At 52.6% G+C, this 16,110-nt stretch overlaps 1 protein-coding gene across 1 annotated transcript in view; it reads left to right on the top strand.

Annotated features, from left to right (window-relative positions):
- Positions 1–16,110, top strand: part of RBM19 (RNA binding motif protein 19) — a 51,782-nt gene that overhangs the window by 23,229 nt on the left and 12,443 nt on the right. The window contains exons 22-23 of the mRNA XM_066331325.1: positions 9,851–9,956; positions 15,486–15,606. Coding sequence (XP_066187422.1) covers positions 9,851–9,956; positions 15,486–15,606 — 227 coding nt within the window. The remainder of the gene's footprint in view (positions 1–9,850; positions 9,957–15,485; positions 15,607–16,110) is intronic.

Here is a 16,110-nt window from a genome sequence, read left to right as displayed (position 1 = left end):
ATCAGCCGGGGCTCTGACAGCTCCCACACAAGCTCAGCACTGCTGAGCCCATCCTGCCTCAGCTCACTCTCCGTGGCAGACACCCTGCTCTGGCCCCTGCCATTTTGGGTGTTCTTACTCCCAGAGTCCTTCTCACCTTTTTTCCAGGGGTGTGCTGGCATTTTTTTGTGGATTATGGCTGGAAGGAGGATCCCTTCCCCTTTTCTCTCATCGTGGCCACACTTCTTGGAGCTCTTGGCAGGAGGGTTGGATTAGATTGTCTCCAACCTCAAACTGTTCAGTGATCCTGGGAAATCTCTGTCCTCTTCATCCAGCACTTCCTGAGATGTGTGGAGAGCAATGAGCTTTCTGTGGAGTGGAGTGGAGACATCATCACTGAATCCCGAGGTGGCTCACATAGTGCTTGCACCAGTCACACTCCCTGTCCTGTCTTTTGGGGCTGTTCCAGGTGACCTGTAAAGACAAATTCCACTGTGCAAAGCAGCCTCTGAGCTTTGCTGTGGTCGTGGCAGGTTGGCAAGTGGTGACCAAAGGCCTGGGAGCAGGAGGAGGGCTACCATCACAGCTTGGGCAGCAGCCACACCTCCAGTTTTGGGCACAGGATGGGCAAATTGGACTGGTAGCTGTGAAAATACCCCCCGCTCTGCTCCCAGGGCTTTTCCAGCAGGAGCAGAAAATGGGATGTTCTGTCTCTGGAGCGTGGTGGCTCCCAGCCTGCCTCACCAAGGAGCTGCTCAGTGCCTGCTTTTAATGCTTTGCTGTGCTGTGACCCCTGGCAGATGTCACATGTGGCCAGGCTGGGCTCTGGGGGACAAGGCTGAGCTCAGCAGGCAACTTGTGTTTGAGCCACCACCACAGCTGCCACATTTGATCTGCATTTGATCTTCCCTCTGTGTTTCTCTGTTCTCCTGATGAAAATAATTAATCAGGTTATTTTTCTAAGTCATCCTGCAGCTTTACAGGGACAAGACTTAAATAAGGATTCTCTTTAAAGCAGAGCTGTGTTAAAATAGCTGCGTGCCTATAAATACCTCATAGCTTCTATATTTATTCTCTAGCTCAGTGCAGGAGGTTCTGCAGTTGAATATGAGATATATTTTTATTTTTTTGGGTTGTTGATGCAGCTGGTATCTTAACAGCAAGGCTGGTTCTCCAAAGGATGCGCTGGGTACAACTTTGGGTTCCCTCTGTGTTTCCTAGTTGCACATATTTCCTCATGTCTTTGAAAGGAGCTGGCTCCTGAGAATCCTCCAGGAGCAGAGATTTGCACCAGACCCTCCTGTGAGCACTATTTTTAGCATAACTTTTTTTTTTTTTTTTGACCAGAGCTGCACTCTGATCAGGATTTTCAAAAGAGCCCAGGAGAGATAAATCCCCAAATCTCAGCGCTGTCGGAGCTGCGGGTCCCTTTGAAATCCTGACCCTCTGGTGATTAGGGCAGTGACTTGGTGGCTCCTAAGCCCTGGTCCTGCAAGGTGCTGCGTGCTGGGAGAATTGTGGCTTAGGGCTGTGAGCTCTGGGAAAGGCTTTGCAGGCATTGGGAGGCTCTTGTTGAAGGCTCTGCAGGGATTTCATGAGGGTTGGGATATAAGGGGTCGTGACTGCTGCATTTGTACAGCTCAGGGACAGCTGCCAGGGGAATGGTGTGGTCCTGGTGTGCTCCAGGGAGGTGATGGGGGGGGAAGATGTCCTGATAGAGCTGGTCCTTGAATGTCTTTTGTCTCCTCCAGTGTGGGAAAAAAAATAGTAATTACTATTAGGAGTAACTAGAATTACTAGTAGGATTAAGAAGGAAGGTGTTGGATAGGTGAAATGAGGGAATTGAGAGTGGCTGGCCCATGACAGCAGAGGGGACAGGAGCCGTGCTGTGACCAGAACCAGCTCAGAGCTCTTTAAGATTGCCCAAGAGAAGAGAAGAGAAGCAACAACAAAATCTGAGTAATATTGAAGTGGGATTTTCCACCTCCATCCTGGTTTGGGGTGACCTCTTCCATCACACATCCACCAGTTATCTCTAAATCCTCTGAGTCACCAGCTCAGACTCTTCTGGAGTGGCTTTGAACTCCCAGACTCCTGTCAGTGTTCAAGTTCAGCAGTGCTGCTTAACCCTAGGGCTTCCTAAAGCTTGTGGTGTTCCCTGTGCCAGCTCTGCACCTTCCCCTGTCCCTGAGGAACTGGAAATTGTGGGCACTGAGGTGTAAATTTCAGGAGGAAATCTGTTCGTGCTTTCATTAAACAGTGAATCATCGTCTTTAAAGCAGGGAAATAACTGGAGAAGGGGCCGGTGTCTTCCCCAGGAGGTGTCAGTGAGTCCTGGCTGCTTTTCCTTGATGTCACCAAGTCTAAAATAGATTTATGGCCAGGAGTGGATTAAAGGAATGCTTCCCACCCCAGTGGTGCAGGCTCTTCCATCAGCAAGGCGCAGGGATCTCACCTTGCAGTCACACCAGAGGAAAGATGGGAACAAATCAGGAGATGACCACGTCCATCCCTCCGTCCTACAGGCGTGTCAGGCTGCTGGCTGTGGGGCTCTGCACATCCCACCTCCTGCTGCAGGGGCTCCAGGGCTCTCATTCCTTTCTTCCAAGCTGAAATTCCAGCGTGGGAGCCGGCTCTGGAGGGAGGAATGACGGTCACACCACAGCAGCTGGACCTGGCTGCCTCCAGGAGCTGGGGAAAATCCTCATGGATTGGGAGGAGCTGCAGAGGGACACGATGCTGCTCCCACCAGCACAGCAAATCCAGGGAAGGGAAAGGCCCCTTTTCCCACCAGCCTTTAAAGCCAGTCTCTCCCCATGTTAAAACCTCCCAAGGTAGGATTAAATGTGGCAAAATTAAGAAACCAAACCTGGTTGCAGCACCTGCTTGGAAATGACTTAAGTGTGGAAGGATATTAAAATTTTAAGACTTGCTGCTGTGCTGCTGATGGAGGATTTAAAAAAATAATAATTACTGTTGTGGGTTTTGTTTTTTTTTTCTTTCTGCTTGGTTTTCAGGATTGGTTTCTGTTTAGCGTGCGGCCTAATTGCGTAATTACACGATAGACTGGAGTAGAATTTAGTGTGTGTAATACCAGTTATAAAGAAGAGCCCTAATTATGTAGATCTTCTCAGGTAAATAATACATCAGGGGCATGGAGTGGCCTAATTACTGTTCTGAAAACCTGCCTAATGACTAATTTACTTGGAATTTCAGAACGCTTTTGATAAGGTCCCTCATAAGCAACTGTTAAGGAAAATAAATCGAGAAGGGATAAAATGTTTTGCTGTGTTTTTAAACAAGCCAGTTAAGCCACGGGAAGCAGCCACTGCCTCCTGCTCCAGCATCTGAGGAGAGGGAAGGTCCCCTGGCTGCCTCCTGCTCTGGGGCCAAGGCTGTTGTGTTCCTGATCCTGCTTTGCCACGAGCTCCAAGGGGGGCTGCTGCCACTAAAAATGGGATTTGTGGGTTAATTCCCAGCTCCTTGGAAGAAGCACATCCGTGTCTACCCAGCCCCTGGCGCTTGCAGCAGTTGTGGTGTTGGGCATCTAAATAATTTTTTAAGATCTCTGCCAAAATTCGATAAATCTGGGAAGAACTGAACCCAGGCATGGAGGGAGTGAGGGCAATGAAAAGCTGGAGCAGCTTCCCCAGGACGGTTCTCTAGTGGATCTCATGGACCTCCTCCATGAGGAGGGAAGTCCAGAGCTGGGAGCAGCAGCAGTGTTACTCCAGGGAGTGTGTGAGATGCTGCAGTGAGGGAAACCTGGCTTTGGACCTGCCCCAGGAGCCTCTGGCAGCAAGGACAGCTCTGCCCAGAGAACTGGGAAGGGAAGGGATCCATGGCCTGGGGCAGGCAGCAGCACAGGGAAAAGAGGAATCACACAAAGCAAAACCCAGCTGTGCTGCAGCAGCAGATCAAGGGGCCTCCAAACAAAGACGGTGCTCCTGGACAAAGAGGGGAGGAAGAAAAACTGATGATCCCTAGAGTAAAGAACAAGGTGCAGATGTGGCTGGCCCGTGTCCCGCTGGCTTTTCACGTGGATTTTGCAGGTGCTTTGATTATCCAGCAGGGCTGGCCAGCTTAGGGAGTGAAGGATCAGCTTTGCCCTGGGGCCCTGCTTCCTGGTGTCACTTCATCTGTGGGCCAGGGGGACACTGGGACCCCTGCTCTGCTGCCAAATCCCTCCACCCACGGCTCCACCAGAGCTGGAGGGAGCCACAGTTTGACTTGGCTCTGGGATCCAGAGCTTTCCCTCCCACCTTGTCTTTCTGTGCCTTCATTTGCTGATTTTCAGAGGTGAAGGAGACATTTTTGATGCTGCTGCTGATAATGGTAATAGGGGAGATGGGTGCCAGATTAATTCCTGAACTCTCTAACAGGATTTAAGCTAAAAAGAGAGGAAGGCTTTTTTCTTCCCTCCTTCCCTTTCCCTTCCTCCTTTTCAGATATTTCCTGTGCTGGGGATAACAACACCAAGGAGTGTTAAATTGGCTCTGAATGTCCACCCCTGGCTGTCCACATTCTTGTAACGATTTCATTAGCTTGAATTATCCACGTTATTTTCTTGTAATGGGATTAGCCGTCCTGGAGTCAGCTGAAGTCCTGGAGCGGGAGGCGGGAGGGCCCTTCTGCTGCGTATTCCATTAACTCCCTCATGCAGGGGGTGGAACTGGCCATGGCTCAGCCCAGGGGCAAAACCATTTGCCAGGGTCCTGCCTTCCTCAAGGAGGAAGAAAGGGGAGAAAAAAGGACCATTATTGTATTTTTTTTTTTCCTCCCCCCTTGTAATCAGCAAATGGGTGCAGAGGCAGAGACCGGCAGGGCCATTGTTTTCTGTTTGGGGATGAGCGGGGAAAAAAGAACAAAATGAAGAGGAGCATTGCAAAGGGATTGAGTGAATTCTGTGTGGCTGCAGCCTGCTCCTAGAGCTGAGGCTGTGCAGGGACGGGAGGGAAGGACTCGTGTCTCTTTGGGGCTCATCATCCCTGCCCAGAGCCATTTGGGATGAGCGGTCACGCTGCCTGGCTCATCCGCCTGAGCTCCGGCCCCGGGGCTGCCAGCAGTCACGGATTTGGGCAGGGCTGGGGATGGCAAGGCAGCGAGAGGAGAGGAGGAGGAGGTGGTGGCAGTAGATGGCAACCCAGGAGAAGCTTGGCAGCCTCGGTTAAGGTTTTCATAATGGGTTTTTTCAGCGTGGTTTTGCCGTTTTGTTTTCCTCGAAGGAATATGAAGCAGAGAGGGGGATTTAGGGCTGCTCTGTGCAGTGGGATCTCAGTACACATCTGCAGAACGCTCAGGGTGATTTTTGTGGTTGTTTTCCAAGATGTTCTGTGGTTTTGGCAGTGGACAGATTCACGGTGTCAGTTGTGCTTTCCCCCTCAGAACGTGGCAGGCCAAAAGAGTCCTTGGTCAGCTCATGGCTTGGGGTGCACCAAGATCGAGTCAGATGAACACATCTGTGTGTCTGGTACTTGAAAATACCCATCAGGTCTGGCCTGTCCCAAGGACTTTGCAGTTGAAATGCTGCTCTTTGAGACAGGGAAGGAGTTAAAATGGAGGGAACACTTCCCAGCTGGAGAGATGATTACAATTTCTTAGGAATAAATTCTTTGGAAGAAACTGTTCCCTGTGAGGGTGGTGAGGCCCTGGCACAGGTGCCCAGAGAAGCTGTGGCTGCCCCTGGATCCCTGGCAGTGTCCAAGGCCAGGCTGGTTGGAGCTTGGAGCATCCTGGGATAGTGAAAGGTGTCCCTCCCATGGCAGGGGGTGGAAGTAGATGGGCTTTAAGATTTCTTCCAACCAAACCACTCTGATTCCACATTTACCCTGATCACTTGTCCCATGAACGAGTGGCCTTCACAGCTGCCTGAAGCTGTGGGGTTCTCTGGAGACCAGGGAGGAGGTTTTCTGGAGCCCACCTGTATGCCCATTCTCCTCTGGGCTGTGTTTGGTGAAGGATGTGCAGGCTCCTTCTGGTGACCAGGCAAAGCCAAGTGAGCCGTGGGTTGTCTCCCGAGCTGGAATGTGCAGTTTAATAGCAATATAATGTCCTATAATTAGCAGGCAAAGGACTTGCCTCCCAGCTGGCCTGTGCCAGAAGGATATAATTACAATCCCAAGGAGTGATGTTCCTCTGACCTGCAGCCAGCTTGCAGTGAAGAGGAGAAATCTCCTTTTCCTCCCTGTGTTCAGCCAGGGAAGTGGGATGGCAGCTGGAAGAGCTGCCAAAGCAGCAGGAGAGCAGCTGATAGCCAGCACTGCCATGGAGAAATGCTGCAGCTCTGGTGGGTGGGAGGGAGGGGATGTCCCTGCTGGCAGCCCTGGGATGCACCCTGTGTTTCTGCTGAGCTTGGAATGGGTGACTTGTCAAAGGAGAGCTCGTGGCCATCTCTATTCTGCAGCCCTGTGGATCGTGGCTGAGCCAGGGCCAGCACAGGCTTTTTCTGGTTTCCCAGCAAATCTGGATGGGCACAAAACAAAGGTTCTCATTTAGGAAATAGGAGTTGCAGTGTTTGTGGAGGCTGCCATCCCTCCCAGCCAACAGCAGGAGAAGGTGCCAAGCCTGGGAGAGCGAGGACAGAGCTGCCAGCCTGGCTGCCAGGGCCTGCGGGGACAGGGCAGCCCAGGCAGGGCCCTCCACCCCTCTGCCTCCCCTCCTGGTCCTGAATCCACCTGGGATTTCAGAGGACAGCTGTTGGACACTGTTTTTCATGGCTCTGTGGGAAGGAAGCTGTGAGGAGCCGTGTGCATGGCAGGTCACCAGGGCTCTGCCATCCTGCTGCCTCTGTGGCAAAACTCTTCCCTTTTGGCCTCCCCAAACCTTCCTGGATTAATTGTAAGCTGCTCCATGGGGTTTCACAAGAGATTTGGGATTGCTGCAGACTGAAATCCCATCCCAGGAGCTGTGGGGTGTCCTGCCAGAAGTCCAGCTCCAGGCCAGGCACAGGGACTCATCAGGACTGAGGTTCAAATCTTGTGCAAAGTGAAGCCAGGCTGACTGTAAAGAAGTCAGTGTCTCGAGCCTGAAAGGGCTTTGTTCCCACAACCACCGGGTCCTTCAGCCCTGGTGCAGGGGCTCAGGAGCACCTGGAGAAGGCATGGATGGGTGGGTGAGTATAAATCCAGAATCCACTCTGGTTTCACACTCACGGATGCTGGAAACTTCCCCGTAACCCATCGTGCATGAGGGAAGGAGCCTGGCCTGGTGCTGTGCTCCGTGCTGGCAGCAGGATTCTGCCCACTTTGCGAGGAGAGAGGCACCATCACCCAGGGGAACCCCATCCTGGGCTGCCTGTGGGTTTTTTCACTCCATCTGTGCCCATCAGAGCTCTGTGCTGGAAGGGGAAGGAGCTGGCAGTGCCACCAGCTCTGGCTTGCTGTGACCCCCGTGCCTCCAGAGCCATATCAACCCCTGGCAGCACATTTGCAGACAGCTCCGTGAGATCTCCTGGAGAAGCTGCTTCCTTCCCTCCCTTGCCATTAAGCTCTGGTGTCACTGGGTGGTGTGCTCCATGCTTTTCCTCCTCCCATCCCCACCCCATGCCTTTGCCCATGACACAATCCATGCGTGGCCATCCTGGACCTGGATGCAGCTGGAATGGGAGCAAACGTGTCAGCCCCTGGCTTCCCTCTGGCTTCCCTGGCTAGGAGCCTGGCACTGCAGGGGGTAATTGGGTTTCCTTCTGCCTCTCCCTCTCCCCCCCAAATCCAGGAGAAATAATTGGAAAGGAGAGGTGTGAGTCTGTGCCTGGCACCGGAGAGGAGAACATTAAAGGCCGGAGCGCAGCGCTTCATTCGCAGCTCCCGGGCTGGTAATTGCTGTGTTGTGGTTTCTAATTAGCGCCGCAGTGGGGGGGACGCCGTTCCCCTGCGTGGCCCCACTGGGGTCAGCCCTGTCCCCTCGGCTTCCCTCACCCCTCTGCCTCGCCTGCTCCCCCATCCATCCCTCTGGAAGCCCCTGCTGGGCAGGAGAAGCTCGTGGCCAGCCCTGCTCTGCAGCTGGATCAGGGCTCCACTCCCTCCACGCCTCTCTCCACGTCTTGGGCTGCTCGGAGCTGGGCAGGAAAGAAGAGCCAGTTCCTCCCCACTCTGCCCAGGCTGATGTGGGTCAGCACAGCTTTTCTGGGATGCTGAATCCAGAGCTTTCCTCCTCCTGTGGGTACCTCCTGGCCCGTCCTAGCCACTGGATCTTGGAGTCAAAAGGACACCAAGGTGTTTCATTGCACAGACTGAGCCTTGTCTGAGACCTCCCTTTGGGTAAATACTCTGCTCCTGTTCCTTCAGCAAATATTCTGCAGCCCCCAGGCACTGTCCTTGATATTCTTCATGGAGAGAAAGCGACTAGAGCATGCCCATGGCTCCTACCTCCCATTTTTCCTAGCTAGACAGGCATCTCCATGGCTCAGGAGCTCTCTCCTTGCCTCTCCCTTCACCCAGCTGCAGCATTTGAGGTGCTCCAGGTATTTTGGGAGTGCCTGTCACCCTCACCCCATTGCAGGGGGACCTCTGGAAGCCGCAGGCTGGGAGCACTGGCGGCAGCTGAGGCTGCTCCCTCTCCTGTGCTGGGGTTTTGTTTGTTTGTTTGCGTAGCTCCAGCTCAGAGGGGGCAGGAGGGAGAGAGAGAGGGAAAGCACCGAGCGGGGAGACGTGCGGATTCATTTTGAAGCTTCATAATGGTGCATTTACACACCACGTTGCCTAAGGAAATTGGGTGGATGAATGCCTGGTCATGCTGCCAGTGCAGCAGGTTAACTCCCAGGATTTAGCTTATATCATTTCACGAGAGCTTTTATGGCCTTTACTGTGTTTATTCCCAGGTGCTCTTTGGCACTGCTGTATCCCAGGCTCCTTTTGTGTATGCACGTCTGTGTGGAGATTTTCAAATAAAATAACACATCTCTTCAGACCTGGGCCACATTAAATATTTATTGCCTGCAGTTTGTGCATATGTGTTTGATAAATGGGTGCGAGGGGAGGGGAGGAGAAGGGGAAGAAACAGGAGCTTGGCAGCAGGGAAAACGCCGGCTTTGTCCTGGAATTCCTCCAGGGGCTGGCACCGGAGAGGGGTGTCCAGCTTGTGCTGCCTTTGGGGCTGTTTTAGGGGTTTTGGACAAAGTGGGGCAGCTGCATGCTCGAGGCACAAGTTCCTTGTCTGGGACAGGAACCCCCTTATCTCCCCATTCTTGGCTTTCCACTGACACTGCAAAACTTGTCTGAAATGCTGTTGGATATGGAGGGTGTTGTGGTCTGCTGGATTCGCCTGTTTGCCTTTCTACATCCAGAAAGCTTAGATAAAACCAGTTTATTCCAGCACAGAAGCTGCAGGATGGGAGAGGCTGAAGGGTTAGAGCGAGGAAATCCAATCATCAAAAATGCCCAGGATCGCTGGAGTTGGAGGAATGACACCTCAGGGGATGGGAGAGCTATTCTGGAAACAGAATAAATCCCCTGTGGGGTCATGCTCTGCCTCCTGCCTCTATCCTGTGCACTCCAGCCCTTCTTTAAAGGTGCAAATAAATACGTTTTGGTGGGATTTGGAGCAGCCCTGGTCACCTGGAGATGCTTTGCCCACCCTGGGAAGGGCATGGCATTCTGGCTGGATCTCCTGAGGAAAGGAGGAGCAAAGCAGTTGCATTCAAGTTTTTTGTATTGAGTTTTATATTCACAATGACCTTTGAAATATAGAGTGAGTTTTTAGCTGGTTGTATTTGCTTTGGAAATGGGGCTTGCAGGGAAGCAGAGGGGCTGCAGGACACCTGGAACAAGACTCACCTGATGTGAGTGCCTCTGGAGCTGGCACTGCCAAGGTTTGTGGGAAAGGGGTGTCTTCTTCCATCTCACACTGTCCCTGCTTTTCCTTGGATTCACAGCACCTTTGGAGAGCTCAAGACCGTCCGGCTGCCCAAGAAAATGGCAGGAACAGGATCCCACCGGGGCTTTGGCTTTGTGGATTTTGTCACCAAGCAGGACGCCAAGGTGAGCCGTGCTCCCCCCTGCCCTCCTGCCACTGCCCCGGGTGGGGAGGGAGCCTGGAGCCCCTGTCCCACCGAGGCTTAGCCCAGGTTTGGGGCAGGCTGGTGGCATTCCCCAGGAAAGCTGCACTCAGGCTGAAATCCCCACGTGGGCAGCAGCAAAACCCACAACCAAAACCCCAATGGGGATGATTTCGGTGCAACTGATAAAATAACTCAAAATTCGTGCAATACAGAAGGACAGGAGCTGATTTTTCAGGTTGGTCAGCAGCAAGGTGAGACAAGATGGTTTTGACTCAGCATTAACACATCAGGAAACCTCTGCACATGTCCCACCTCCACCACACTGCCTTGATTTTAGGGGAATTTTGGATATTGTGGCTATTTCCTAATTTGTAACCTGTGTTCACCAGTTCTTCTGTATGTCTTAAGAGCTCCCTATGAGCAGCCTTACCCTGCTGCTTTCCCAGTGCCAGAGGATCAGTAGTTATGAACTGGCCAAGTTCATTTATTTTTTTGAAAGCTTTCCTACACCTTTAAGTTCCATGCTTTTAGCAGAAACAAGGGGATTGCAGCCTGTCTGATGGTATCCTGCTTTTATCCTTTGCCAGAGGTTCTGGAGCAGGGTGGATTTCATCCTGCTGCTGATTCCTGATGATCTGTGCAGTCTGGAAGGGAGTGGCTGTAAGCACAACCCACAGGATGTCTTTGCTGGAGGGAAGGGACCACATGAGCCCCCAGAACTCCAGATTTTCCAGACTGTGAGCAGAGATGGAGGAGAGAGGAGGGAGGAGCCAGGCAGAGCCTGTGTTTATGTTTTTAGACAGCATTCATTGATCCAGGATCACAAGGGACTATTAGATCATCCCTTCCAGCCTGACCTCCTGTGTAACACAGTACATGGAGTTTCTTTGTTAGTCCTGTATTGATCCTAACTCAAACTTCCCTCTGCTCAACTTCCCTCCTCCCTTTGGAGGTGCAAGGTTCCCCCCAGGAGCCTGGTTCCTCTCCCTGCACCTGGAGCTGTGCCCGTGGCTCTGCTCAAAGCAGCTTTGCTTCCACCTCTGCTTCACTCCACAGCCATTCAGGCTTTGTTCCTGGGATCTGAATTCATCTTTTCCCAAGGAAACTTTGGATGGAAAGGTACATAGAGGGACCTGGCTGGTTCTTTACTGCTGCTCAGTCTGGAGGGGTGTGAGGCAGCACCTGCTTTTCTGCTGCTCTCTGGGGGAAACAGGTACAGGCTCAGTGTTTGCCTCCCATCCCTTTTTATCCCCTCAGGGACTGACTGCAGCTGCACTGGACAAACGGGGATCTCGGTGACAGGTAGCCCATCTATGGTGAGGGGAGAGATGCAGGCAGGGCTCTGGCCCAGGGCACTGCTCCCAGGGCTGATGGAGGGGGGAGCATGCAGGGAGAGAGCTGCCCTGTGGAAGAGCTCTCAGCGGGGTTGTCTTCTTTCCCAGCAAAGCAGCTCTTCTTCCTTCTTCATATTTTTTTTCCACCCTCATCTCTTTGAGGGATTTAATTGTCTCACAAGTGGCACATCAAGTACACTCCATTGGCCGTCTGGAAAAGGATGCACGGTGTATTGATGAATAGGATCCTGAATATTGTAAACACGCTCATAATTGGCTTAGAGTTTATTGCTGAGTGAAATGAGAGAGGAGGGGAGTGGGCCTGGAGACCTCTGAGCTGAATAGCTCTGACTGTCAGTGACGCTTTTGCTCAGAGTGGTAATCTGGAAATTGCTTATAAGCATCTTATAAAACATGATGGGTTTGTAATAGAATAGTTAGGCTGCCTTTGTTGGGCATTTAAAGCCTGTGACCTCCCGTGTTTGTCTTTTTCTCTGAACAACCACGGCTGCTGTGGGAGCACACATGGAGATTTTCCACAGCCAGCACGGGGATGGGGGCTCCTCCTCCCAACTCCCCGATGCTGTGCCTGCAGATCTGCCCCATCAGGCCTGGCTGGATCTCCTCAGCCTCCCCTGGAACTCTGATGCACCGGCAATACCAAATTAACTCCGGTTAAGGAAGCACTAACCGTTCCCTGACGTTCCCTGTGCAGAATCGTTGCGGAATTGTTTTTATTTTTGAACTATTAACTGGGAAGCCGAGTTCCCACTTTTCTCCCCTGTTGATATAAAAATACATCTGGTCTCCAAATAGAAATTGCCCATTTGGGAGAGACAGCCAACGCTTTCAAAATGCACACGCACGGAAGGAAAAATCCTTGTGTGCAGCTGGCATCGCGGAGAGCATCCTCAGCTGGGACCGGCTCTTGCGAGGGAGGGATATTTATCAATCTCCTAATGTTGTTGACCCTTTGTCCCTCTAATGATTCCAGCCTGGAGGCTCTTTGGCTTGAGTATTTAATAGGGCAAGGGGGAATGTGGAGGCAGAGCAGCACCGTCCTCCAAATGAGTGCAGCAGTCAGGGCTGGCGCTGTCACACCCGCGGGTGACAGACGCTGCGGTCCCGTCTCTGCTCCCGGCCCTCCCAGCACAGCAGGCTCTGCTCCAGAGCTCTGCCTGCCTCATCCCAGCAGCCTGGCCTTCCTGGGGGCTTACCAGCCACCTCTTCACGTGGAAATTCTCTTTCTGAATCCCACAGACGTTTTTAAGCTGCTGTTCCAGCCTCTCCCTTTCCTCTCCCTGCTTTTTTCCCACTGTGCTGAGCCATAACATTAAGCTTGAATCAAACTTTGCAAAAAGTGCTCAGAAATGGCATTTTTAAGCATGCTCACATCCTATTCTAGAGGAGGAGAAACCCACAGTGTTGTCATGCAACCCCTAAAGCATCTGGAAAGCAAATGAGGCCCGGGAGAAGGTTTGCCAGGGATCTTCAGGGTGGCCTGGCAGAGAGTGTGTTACCGAATGCAGCAGAGAATCGGGTTTGAGCATTTCAAAAGGAGCTTTCTGTGGCAAAGGCTCTCCTAAAACGTGTAGGAAGGTATGAAGCCCTGGAAATTAGAGAGCTTTTGTGATGAATCTCTCTCTTGGATGAGGCAGACACCTCACCTCCCTTTATCCCTCATTTGGATACAACTCCACAAACCTCTGGCCCTTCTTTGTTCCTCCAGAGGGGTGTCCTGAAAAGGCAGATGCTCACACAGAGGAGCTGCACCCCCAAAATAGCTCCTACTTTCTGTAAAAGCCAGCCTGCTTCTCCGCATTTCATACTTGTCACCTAATTAAAATACGTTTTTCCCTACCTATCTTTTCATTTGGAATAGCAGCAGTGGCAGATTTCCTCCTCTCCCTGGAAGATTTCCAGCAGTGTGGATGTATGGGGATGGCATTTCTCCCCTTCATCCTTTTGTCTTTTAAATTATCAGTGCTTTCTCTTTTTTGCCCTCACGAAAAAGTCTTAATTCCTCTCAGAGCAATGAACAGCTACATTTTGTCTTCTAGCTCATTTCCAAAGAAGTGACATCGGTGTGTCACCTGAAATGTGCAGCTTCTCTTCTGCATTCCCAGTTCCTGGAGCCCATGTGGAGGACAGGGAGCAGAGATCCCAGTACAGGCTGGAGCTTTCCTTCCTCGTGGGTGCACACCAGCTCATTCTGGGGATGTGTTTGGCCAGGAAGGGCCAGTGGCACCAGGCCGGTGGCAGATGTGTCTCACCCAGCGGCTTTCTTGCACGTAACACAACTTGATGGCAGCATCTGCCTTCCCTGTTGCTCCATGACCTTTCCCAGGGCTGCCAGCAAAGCCAGAGGATGCCAGTCCCATGAGGAGGAGGAGGAGGTGGCAGAGAAGTGGCTCAGAGGACCAAAGCCCACCAAGCGCCACGTTCATCGTGGTCTTCCCTCCTCCATGTCCTGCGGAGCACGGATGGGCTGTGTGCTGTCACCCAACCTTCCTCTTCCTTGTGCTGTGGGAAGGAGAAATCCAAAAGCAGGAATTAACAAAGGAAATGCAGTGTTTGGAGCCGTGGGTTGTGTGCCAGGCTGTGGAAAAAGCTCCTCGTGCCAACATAAACAGCCCTCACAGCTCCCTCCCGCCGCCTCCCCCCGAGTGTTTGTTTAAGCCAACACATTGCTCTGCTAAGTGGGAGATAGGCCTTGAAAACACAGCAGCAGCAAATAAAAACAGCTGGAGCTTGCAGCTCTTCTAGGAGGAATGTGCCCCTGGAAAAGGGGGCACTCTGCCCTGCCAGGATCCCCCCGGGGAGCTGGGGGTGCTGGGATGGTGCTGGGAATTTCAGCCATGCCATGGAGCAGGTGGAGCTGGTGCTCCTCATCGCTGGTTTATAGCCCATGAGGGTTATATGAATGAAGGGACTTTGGAAAGAGAGGAAAACTCAGGTTACTGGGTGCTGGTTGCTGGAAATGGGGGGTTTTTAGGCATTTCATAACCAGCAACTCAAGGAGGGTCCTGAGGAGCAGCTGTGGGCAGCAAAGCAGGACAAGCCTCTCACAGAGATGTGGCATTTGGGGACAGCTGCAGTGGTTCAGAGTTCAGAGTGGTTCACTTGTAGCAGGTGGCTCAGAGGAGAGATGAGGGTTTCTACAGGACAGCTTGGGAGCTGGTTTGGGGACCTCCAGGTAGGTGGCTCAGGTCCCTGCTGGACAGCAGGATGTGTATCTGTCTGATCCTAGAGCTGCCATTTTTGTTCCAGGGACATGAGTTTGCAGAGCTCAGAAACCTGAGCTAATCCCAGCCTTAGCTGGGGTTTTTAAAAAAAGCATTTGGGGCATTTCTCCCCCCCCATGCCCAGCCTTTAGTGTGGAGCACTTTGTTGGCCCTTGGGCATAAAAATATTTGGCCACTGGGTTTGTGTATTTGCATTGTGGGCAAATATACTTTCCTTGAAGTTCTGTGGGAAATAAAGACAAAATCAAACTTCCTGGACTGAGTCAGTGTTTTCTGAGTGTCTCTGGTGGTTGCCTATGGACAGAGAAAGCCATCTGAGCTCTGGGCTGGCTGGCAGGTTTGTATTCAACACTACCAAGAGATCACAGCTGTATGGGTGTTACTAAAGGGATCTAACACCAGGAAACCTCTGGATTTCTGCAGTAGAGCAAACCACCACAGGCAGAAAGAGCAGAGGACTTCTGTGTTGCCACATCGGCTGCCAGCATGGCCAAGTCACCAAATGGCTGGCAGGAGAATGGCAGTTTTCCAACTTGCTTCCAGAGCAGAAAGGAACTTCTGTGTGGCAGCTGAGCTGTGCTTTGTGTTCTAGCAGAGGACAGGGTGCCAGGGAGCCACAAGGTCCCACCCAGGTGCTGACCCAAAGCTCCAGAGGCTGCAGCATTCCCAGCTCAGGGTGGTCCCATCCTGTGCTGGATTCCAGCCTGCAGCAGTGGTGATGGCAATTTGCTCTGCTGCAAGTACAGAGAAGATAAATGATCGAGTCAGAGCCTCTGATGGAGATGGATCCTGCCCCATCAGAGCAAAGCGTTCCCAGTACGATGTTCTCCGGTGGCCTTTCCGCTCCAGGGCTGAGGGATGGACATTTTTACCTTCCCTCCTGTCCTTATTTTCTCCTTTAACTCCTTTTGCTCTCTTTTCCCCCTGCAGAAAGCCTTCACGGCCCTGTGCCACAGCACTCACCTGTACGGCCGCAGGCTGGTGCTGGAGTGGGCGGACACGGAGGAGACTCTGGAGGCCCTGCGCCGCAAAACCGCCCAGCACTTCCACGGTAAGCCACAGCCAGCACTCACTGGGCTGCCAGGGAGAGCTGCTGCAGCCTCAGCGGGCAGGGACAGGCAGCCAGGCCAGGGCTTTGTGTGACAGCTCTGCCCGTGAGGTGTTAACTCTGCCTGTGCCACCCGCCCGCCACAGCGCTGCATCCCTGGCTGCTGGGCTGGGGACAGGCTCTGGGCACACAGCACCGGGGTTTGAAAGGGAAAACTGTGTGCTGAGGGGTTGGGATGCAGAAGGGGCTGCTTGGCTCGGGCTGCTGGGAGTGACAGCTCCGCAGATGACAGCACTGCAGGCTGCTATTGACAGCCATCGACAGGCACAAATGCATTGCTTGGCAAATATTTATGTAGGAAGGGCTCCCCTGGGCTGCAGGGCTAAGCTGGAGATCAATGCTGCTCCTCCTGCGTCCCCCTCCCAGCTGCCCTTCTCCGTCACCACGTGCCCATGGCCCAGGGGTTTGGCAGCAGTTGTGGGGCTGCACATCCCTGGTGAGGGAAGA

The sequence above is a fragment of the Sylvia atricapilla genome, chromosome 17 (assembly GCF_009819655.1).
Source record: "Sylvia atricapilla isolate bSylAtr1 chromosome 17, bSylAtr1.pri, whole genome shotgun sequence".
In the NCBI taxonomy this organism is placed as follows: domain Eukaryota; kingdom Metazoa; phylum Chordata; class Aves; order Passeriformes; family Sylviidae; genus Sylvia; species Sylvia atricapilla.
This window is presented reverse-complemented; position numbering and strand designations above follow the sequence as displayed.